At 35.1% G+C, this 9,291-nt stretch overlaps 1 protein-coding gene and 1 non-coding gene across 3 annotated transcripts; one reads left to right on the forward strand and one right to left on the reverse strand.

Annotated features, from left to right (window-relative positions):
- Positions 1-1,472: 1,472 nt before the first annotated feature.
- On the forward strand, positions 1,473-1,587 carry LOC114359705 (U5 spliceosomal RNA). Its single transcript, XR_003656440.1, has one exon. It is a non-coding gene; the product is annotated as a U5 spliceosomal RNA (small nuclear RNA).
- An 824-nt stretch (positions 1,588-2,411) lies between these two features.
- LOC114359703 (uncharacterized) lies at positions 2,412-9,203 on the reverse strand. Of its 2 annotated transcripts, XM_028314186.1 has the most exons (9): positions 9,151-9,197; positions 8,574-8,640; positions 8,212-8,267; positions 7,974-8,037; positions 7,525-7,560; positions 7,042-7,080; positions 5,193-5,273; positions 4,467-4,537; positions 2,412-2,501 (listed from the first exon to the last, which is right to left on the reverse strand). In XM_028314186.1, the coding sequence occupies exons 1-9, from the start codon at positions 9,164-9,166 to the stop codon at positions 2,419-2,421; spliced, it is 513 nt and encodes a 170-aa protein (XP_028169987.1). In that variant the 5' UTR covers positions 9,167-9,197; the 3' UTR covers positions 2,412-2,418. The 2 variants fall into 2 exon arrangements, with proteins under 2 accessions (XP_028169987.1, XP_028169988.1); XM_028314187.1 differs by lacking the exon at positions 8,574-8,640 and having other exon boundaries at positions 9,151-9,203.
- Positions 9,204-9,291: the final 88 nt, after the last annotated feature.

A 9,291-nucleotide genomic window follows, 5' to 3' on the forward strand; every position in this document is an offset into this window, starting at 1 on the left:
CACTACCAAAATAAAATTATTTAATTTTAAATAATAAAAGAACGACTATCATTTAATTATAAAACCATTGTAATAAAATTCTGGGTATCCATATTTAATTCGTAGGTATCAAAATACATATTTTATTTTATTAAAATTATGAAAATGTTGATCGAAGAATGTAACATTGAATAAAATTGGCTAATTTCTGTGGAATTTCATATTCTCACATAGCCAAATCCCCCGGGGATAGAGGGATTAAAGGGTTAAGGGAAGCTTGCAATACAGATAGGGGAGACTGGCATTAAATATGTCTCAAAATGGACATACTGTCACAGGGCGCTACACTACAGCACAGAGCGACTTACTTTTTTTTTATATTCGTCGTCGCACAGGAAAAAATAAATAACGAACGAATAAAGAACAAGACTTTGCGCGCATTTTATAAGATTTTTGAAATGTTTTTTTATAACTTTAAATAATAATGGTTAATTTTATGATTTTTTTAAGATTATTGACATAAACGACCAACGCTATCTAGTGGATTTCATGTGTAATTATTCTGACAGTCCCCCCATCTTATGCCGCAACCCCATCATAAAACGTTCGTCCGAGATGGGGCGTACAATAGTACAAAGACTACTATTGACACAATGATACACTCGCACGAACATCAAATCAATATCTATTCATAAAAATGCTGATTTAACTCTGTATTTGTTAAGTTTCCTGCTTAAGTGCTTATTCTGCCCTCTGTAGGAATACAGTTGTTTAAAAAAATTCTTTAAAAAAAGTAGGTATGCAATTTGATTAACTTAGTATTATACCATCGTAGTACAATAAGTAAAATGTATGTAGACATTTAATAACTTACTTTAGATTTCAAGATTAAATTGATAAAGAATGTACAACGTTCGTACCTGTTTGTACTAAATGTAGAAACTTTGAAAAAATCAATTAATTATAATTTATTGAAAATATTAGGTAATTGCAGTCTTTTAAAAAAAAACATGAATCCTAAACTTGAGCGTAGACAAAGTCGCAGGATTTAGCTAGTCACTAGTTCACTACATTATTTTATTCGCGCCGAGATGAGTTGTGGGCCAATTTCAAACAAATTTTTTTTGAACACTATTAATCGAAATTGAAAAAAAATCTACATTTAGTACCTACCTACCGTTATTTAAATAAGAATGGACCATTATTGTAAAAAAAAACATCACTTCAAAAATCTTATAAAATGCATGCGAAGTCGGGGCAAATTGCTTGTGTAATTTTAAAATGGGGTCAGCCCTCTGCTATAAAAGAAAAGCATTCAAGGTTGCGCGCGCTAAAAACACGTTATCGCCGCATGTCGCTCGTGCTTTAGTTAAAATACATAATGGTTCCCTTTATTGTCACAAGATGGCGCATGTACATTTTCGTCGAAATTCTGTCCCGCGGTGTCCAGATTTTTTTTCCTTTCCTTGGGTCTGGCGGCAACTCTTCCATCGGCACTCTGGTTTCCCTTCAACACGTATAAATCTTTCGCCTTTTACTAAAGATTTCCGTGGAGGGGAACACTCAAATGAGTCTATAACTATTTTTGACACCCTGCTCCGGCAGGGTAAAAAATCTCTAAGTCGTCATCGCTGAGGTACGTTCTTGATACCTGTGGGTCTAGACAAAGTGCAAATTATAATCGCAAACCAGTCGAAAAGCCCCTTTTTTGTATGGAGATTTGACGGATTCGATTTTCGATTCGATCAAAAAGTGCGTTTTGTCTAAGGGGGCTGTGCGACGACGAATATCAAAAAATGTAAGTCGCTCCGTGCTGTAGTGTAGCGCCACAGATAATATAATACTAGGTAGCGCCCTGTGACCTATGTCCATTTTGAGACATATTTAATGCCAGTCTGCTACCTGTATTGCAAGCTTCCCTTAACCCTTTAATCCCTCTATCCCCGGGGGATTTGGCTATGAGTCACACACTCAAATGAGTCTATGAATATTTTTGACACCCTGCTCCGGCAGGGTAATAAATTCCCCTTTTAATCTCATCACTGCGACATCTAAAAGTCAAGGTGACACAAGAAACACTGGCGATTAGGGGATTCTCCTTTACAAAATACTTTGACAAAATTCCCCTTTGAGTCATGTGTATCCCCACCATGGGGACAGTACGGAACCTCAAATTAAATAGTTTTAAAACCCTTTCTTCATACATTTTGTACAGAAAGAGGAATCTGTGACGTCTCTGTCTCTCCAATCGATCTAAATTCTCAAATTTATGGTTAATATTGATTTTTAAAGCAATAGAAATTAATGTAACCAAGTAATTTAATTAATCGTGACTTGGAATTATCTCTGCCTACCTATAGCTAACTGCCTAATTATCTGCATTACATGAAATTAAAAAATAACAATTCATTTTACTGTTTATTAATTTTATACAAATGTTTATATTATTTCATTTTGAGTAGAAACTTTATGCACATCACTGCCACAGGCTTGGGACATCATAATAGCGGTGTATTTCTTATCTGAAAGATAAAGTACCTGATTAAACTCAAATTCAAATAGTTTATTCAGTGCATAGGCCCTTCCCAGGGCACTTATACGCGTCCCAAATATAGCTTGCCCTACCACCACTTCGGGACAACATATTATTATGGGCTGCAGAGAAGAAGTGGCGGATGAAACTCATGCCCGTTTTCACCATCAATCCCTATTTTTTAAGTGACCCCAATGGTAACAAATAACAGGAATTTTGCTTACAAAGGGGTCACTTAAAAAATAGGGATTGATGGTGAAAACCCGTGTCTAAGCTTTAGAAGCTGTGCTTAGTACCTAATCTAAGGCCCGGTTTCCACCAAGCGGAGCAGAGCGGAGAAGTGTTTTGAATAACCAAACATATTTCATTATTTTAACTTCTCTCCGCTCCGCGCGACGCCACCCGCCCGCTGTCAAATCGATATGTATAAAAAAATCGGTTATTCCCTGTCGCCCTCACCGGCATCGCCCCCACTGGGGGCAACTGCGAAGTGTGGCTCCTTTGAAGTATCCTGGGAGAATAATTTTTAAATTTTGAAACAGTCCCAGTCTCCCCCACTTGAGACGCCGTAAAGTCTAGATATTTTTTCCTGTTGCTAGAAGTCAAGTGAATAATGTAGCAATTGTTTAAATATTGAATAAAGTGGTTCTGAATGCTGTTCTGGCCTGACTCTTCTCCGCTCTGCTCCGCTCCGCCTTGGTAGAAAAACCACTGTATCATAAAGGATTTTAGATTTTTTTATTTTTCTTTTTAATATTTGACAACTTTTCTTAGAAGCCAAATTAATTTATTCAAATTGTGGACAAAGTCCCGTGCAAAATTTGGATTTTTTGATTTATTTTTATTAGTTTTTAATTTATTTACTTTTGATGACGAGTAACTAAATTGTTTACCAACCGGTTAACATGGAAAGCATTGGGGGAGGCTTATGTTCAGCAGTGGACGTCCTAGTGTCCTATGGCTGAGATGATGATGATGATGATGAACTAAATTGTTAAGAAACAAGTAAATTTGCAATACCTAAACTAGGTTACTAAGTTTTAAGCACTGTATTTAGTTATAAGACCTTATGTAGGGGAACCTGTTGAACCTTGGACAGAGTTGTACCTAAAACAATTGTATATATTTTTTAAATTATGCGGTTTTATGAAAAGTTGTCTAGGGTATTACATACGTTATTTGTCAACATTAACGTGAAGTTAGCTAAGATTCGCCGACGCCGTGCAAGTACAAGAAAAAATGGTAATTTAATATTTTACACTGACGCAGTGACATTTTGGAGGTTTACTTCATGTCAATTTATGAAAAATGTTGCATGTTTGACAAAACGGTTATAGTTAGAACATAATCTTTATATATCTAGCTACTGGACATATCAACATTCAACAAAATTTTCTAGAAAAAATGTTGAATATTGTCATATTTTTGTTGATTGTGTAAGGCTAAACATGGACTGGAGAGCCGGCTTAAACTTAAGTGATTTGTTGCCAAAAAATTGTGAAAAATAATTAGTACAAAAAATATGGATGAGGATCTTTTTAAAAAAATACTTTTACTTAGATATTGTTGCTAATAACTGTAATAATTGGTGTTTCAAATAATAATTTAACAGAAAATTAACAAATTGAAGCGAATATAAGCATTTATTTAAATTTAAATAGGTACAACGTACACGGTCCAAGGTACATCTGGTTTGTTGTACCTAGGACAGTTTTCCTTTTTTTTTTCTAGCAGCTAGTATGCCCAAATTTTTAAAATTATACACAATTTTATGAATGAATTATGTAGTTAATTAAATGATCTTTAAATATAACTGCACTAGACAAGTTTAACTATCACCATTATTTTTCAAAAAATCAAAATTCGAAAAACTGGCCTAAGTACAACAGGTTCCCCTACCTACACTTAGTGAGCAAATAAATGAATATGAATATGAATAGGTATGAATACTTACTGTAACCAATAATATCTTTTATGAATTGGGGCGCAATGATTTTCTTCATTTTGTTTCTAAATACGGCTAATCTGTAAAGAAAGAATATTTTTTCAAGTTATTTAGCTAACATTTAGTTTGTTTTTTAATAATAAATAATTTTCCCCTTTTTTCCCCACTGCTCAACTAGACTGCTCAACCGCTCAACTGCGAATAGTTGAGCATTCGGGAATCCCCAATGCTCAACTAAATTGAGTTGAGCAGATTTACCTCGAAGCGAATTTTGTTTATCGTTGGAAAATAGAGATCTGATATGAGATGATAATAATTATCAATAATTATTTTAGGCTACATTTTAATTTTATGAAGTCAAATAAATTTTATTTACATCATAAAACTTCTCCAGTAGAGCAGTTTATAGTTGGGCAGTGGGAAATATAACCAGTTGAGCAGTTTTTTTTGAGTTGAGCAGTTGAGCAGTCTAGTTGAGCAGTGAGGAAAAAAGGAATTTTCCGTGCAGTTTCGGCTTTCTAATCTATCATAGGAACACCAGTGCTTTCCATAGCAATCGTAATAAAAGGCGACTTAGAGAAAAATAAGCGAACATCAGGCCTCCCCAACCTGTCTGGCCAGCGTGGGGAGTGTAGGACAAATCCTCCATTTGCCTCTGGTACATTAGAGAGGGTCGTGCTCCTGCAATGGAGACTGAATGACCGATGATGATGATGATGTATTGATTATACTTACTCGCTTTTAGTAGGACCCGCTAAGCGCATCACTTGAGCACGCATGCATCGGTAACTGTGCGATCTATTGAAGTGTTTGCATCTGTAAACATAAATAAATTAATACTTCATACATCATTCATCAACAGCCCTTTACAGTCCACTGCTGGACTATGAGCCTCCTCCACTATAGTGGAGGGTTTTGCCATAATCTCCACGCTTGGCAGGCGGGTTGGAGATCGCAGTTTAAAAGATTGATGTTTTTCAGAGAGCGCTGCTGCCCATTCTCTGTTTGATGTGTAGTCCCTAAGTCGCCTCTTACGACACCCGCGGGAAGAGTAGGGGTTGGTGACAAAATGTATTCTACTCTGCCGTCACCACACGGCTTAATACTTCATACGTTTCAGCCAAATGACGTCCACTGCTGGACAAAGGCCTCCCCCAAGGATTTTCGCATCAACCGGCCCTGTGCTGCCTGCATCCAGGCGCTTCCCGCGACCTTCACTAGATCGTCGGTCCACCGAATGGGATTATGCGAGGTATACCACACTACGTCTTTCAGCCCATGGTCACCACTCGAAGATAAAGTGACTTGACGACGTCAAGTTGACGCAACTGACTAAATTGTGACTGAGTTTCTTGCGCTGTTTTTTCTCAGCACTCTGGCCCATTTATTGTCCCGAAGCAGTGGTAGGGTTAATACTGGGACGTGTATACCTTAGTTCTTTAGAAATTTCCCTAAATGTAAACAAATATGGCCAACTGACATTGACGAATTTTTAGTCTATGTCAGTTGATCTACTAGTGATGCGACAAAATCTCTCGTTAATCGCAATTCTGTAAATGTCATTTACGGACTGCAACAGACGATTATTAGATTTTTAAAGATCGTTTGTATAATTATTAAGATCAATCCCTCTTCTGATTGATGTTGTGATCTGTAATGTGATCGTCAAAATAGGATCTTCTTAATCAAAGAAAATGTAATTTTTCCTTTTTTATTTGTTTAGGAAATATAATTTAAATTATACTGTGGGTCTAGACAAAGTGCACAATAAAATCGTAAACCAGTCGAAAAGTGGTCGAAAGGCCTTTTTTATGTGACACTCGTCTGTATAATAAAACTGAGCCCCAATTACGGTAATTTTTAACGTCTCCAATCCAGACACGCTTCTCGATTCTGCGATACGATTGGTCGTTCAACAGCGTACGTCAGCTGTTTTGACCAATCGTATCGCAGAATCAGAAGCGCGTCTGGATTGGAAACGTTAAAAGTTACCGTAATCGGGGCTCTGAATTCAAAGACTTCTTCGCAAAAATTGCATTCAATGAAGAAAAAATACATTGTTGAATATAACCTCGTTTATATTTTATTTTAAATTAATATTATCAAAGTAATTGGTAATTGAAATAATTGAATACTTTAAATAAAATCGATAAAATTTACAGATGAATCTATGAATATTGTCTATGACTTACAGATTTTCCAGAGATAGGACCTAAATTTCAACGTCAAATGTTGATTTGACATTTTAACATGAAGCACAAATTTTCACCATCCAAATATTTTGTTAAAATATTTTGTTTTCAATGTTAGATTTCATATTTGTTTCATCATGAGAATAAAGTTGGTTTCATGAGCTTGTGAAATAATGTGTATGATATTAAGAAAACGTGAGTATTATAGTGTAATTGTGTGCACAAGTGTTTGTTTACATCGATGGAAATTTCTAAAGAATTTAGGATTAAAAGAGCTTTTCAAAAGCCTACTTGCAAAAATAAAATGAGTTTTATGAGTTTTTTTATGAGTAGGAATAAGACGTTGTATGTGCTCTTACGACATTTTTCCGAAAATTTTAATTGGTACTTACTTGATTACTTGAGTTTTGTCACTTATGGCGATTTCGGGTCTGTAAATAATTTATAATATTAGGGACAGTACTAAAATAGTATTTTTAGTAGCAAAAGGAGTTTGATTCTTATAGTTAGGTAAGTCAATAGGTTAAAAATGTCAGCTCTATGAAAAGTTACATAAGTTTTCAAGTAAAAGAGTTGAAAACATCATCCTATCCTCACATAATTATAGTGTATAGTTTTAAGTTCCTTTGTTCTATTTTTTATTTTTTATTTTTGTGTCAAATAAAGTTTTTCTTATCTTATCTTATCACATACGCCCGTATTCACAAACGATGCTTACTTAAGTGAAGTAGCAAATCAAACGCACAGCTTTGAATAAAGTTTTTTGGGATTGGTTCGTGTGTCACCGTGTGTCACACGCGCACTGTGAGACCTCATAGTAATGTTTATAAATACGGGCGATAGATGTTTACCCAAGTGCAGAAAAAGGTACTCACTTTATAACTGCAGACACCTTTGCCACCAGATTTAACCTGTAAAAAGCTTCATGAAGATGAAATATTTATAAGAAAACACTATTACTTACAACATACTTGGTCTTTATTTTTTTTGAGTTATTAAATCACAATACTCTCTTAGATTTTGTATGGAAAAGATAAGCTAGTGACTTCACTAATATAACATTTTAAAGCAAATACGAAGAAAACTCAATCCCCCTTATTAATAAAAAGTTACACCTAGGATGGACTCTGGATTAAAATGACATTTCCATACTAAATGACAACTTAAGCCAGAGTTCAACTAGGGTGTAAATTTTATTAATAAGGCCCAATCAGTTTTCTTTTCAGTTTTAGTATGATGTAAACAATTTACTGTAAAATATATTTTTAATAGCAATGCAACAATAGTAACCGAAGTATTTAAACCTATTTATAAAAATACATACCATCCCAATTTGTACGGTGTTTTTCGCCTATTTATTGTTGAATACAATCTTTTGACGCCTCGTTCTGAATTAAAAACAATTATTTATGTAGGTATTTTTAATGATCCAAATAAAAAAAACAGTCTTTGATGCCAGCTACTTCTTGCCGTTGATTTTAGTGACGACAAAATTAAATCTATATCGATAAAATACCACGATAAGACGATATTTTATAATGACGACAAAACTGAAAACTTACGTTGGTGTTCAGCGATTTCTTCATGAAAAAGAGACTTCAATTTTTTGATGAAATATCTGAAAGAAGAAGAAAGATTAACTGGCAGAAAATATGTAGCGTTAAAAAATCTCCACTAAATATTATAAATGAAAAAGTAGGTTACTCTGTCTGCTAACTACGCTTTCACACTTAAAACTGAACCGATTTTGATGAAAATTGGTATAAAGATAGTTTCAGTCCCGGAAAAGGACATACAGGATAGTTTTTTTTATACTGGTTTTGAAACAGAAACATGTGCGATAAAGTTTTTGTGTGACAGATAAAATGTCACGAGCGAAACCGCGGCTAAAGCTAGTTAGAGAATAAATAAACAAATAAGTTACCGGCTTTCACGGTCACTGCTCATGATCACAGTAATCAGGGAACTGCGGTTCAAAATGTTTCTTTTGACTGTAAAATAAATGAAGAATATTTTTTCCTTTGAAAATAACATTTTTATAGGTACTACAAGTATTAAAAGACATTAAAGTAATTTATTTTCTACAAACGCAGCGTGGGACGACATAATAAAGGTAGCAGGAAGGCTCTGGACGCAGGCCGCTACCAACCGGGCAACATGGAAAGCGTTGGGGGAGGCCTATGTTCAGCAGTGGACGTCCTATGGCTGAGATGATGATGATGAATCGGCTTTTAAAAATTGCATTTACACGTCCCAGTTACTACTTTAACTCTGCTTCGGGACCATAAATAAAAAAGCTCGGTTCAAGTTATCACAATCTTACAACATCCATGCGGGCAGTGCAGGACCGGTCGTTGGGAAAATCCTTGGGGGAGGCCTTTGTCCAGCAGTGGACGGCATTTGGCTGAAACGAACGAACAGCAGCCGTGGCGTATTTCAACAATGTCGGATTCAATTAGCTAGCTAATTTCAATGCGTAATAAAGTTGTAAGTGCACTTACAACATTTGTAGGGCATTTTCAGTATGCTACCTATTCTTCTGTCAAGCCAGCGTCTGAAAAAAAAACAAAACGGTTATAAAAAAAGACTCATATATTTGAAAACGGTTTGAAAAAAAAAATAAAATTATAATAAAAATAAAC

This window comes from Ostrinia furnacalis, unplaced genomic scaffold, assembly GCF_004193835.3.
Source record: "Ostrinia furnacalis isolate ACB-3 unplaced genomic scaffold, ASM419383v2 OfSCF4604, whole genome shotgun sequence".
Taxonomy (NCBI): Eukaryota; Metazoa; Arthropoda; class Insecta; order Lepidoptera; family Crambidae; genus Ostrinia; species Ostrinia furnacalis.

What these genes read in the sequence shown, in the direction of transcription:
- LOC114359703 (XM_028314186.1), bottom strand. An exon ending in AAGGTGTCTGCAGTTATAAA is followed by an intron (nt 7,081 to 7,524) that starts GTGAGTACCTTT and finishes AATTATTTACAG; the next exon opens with ACCCGAAATCGCCATAAGTG. An exon ending in AAAAGATATTATTGGTTACA is followed by an intron (nt 2,502 to 4,466) that starts GTAAGTATTCAT and finishes TTTATCTTTCAG; the next exon opens with ATAAGAAATACACCGCTATT.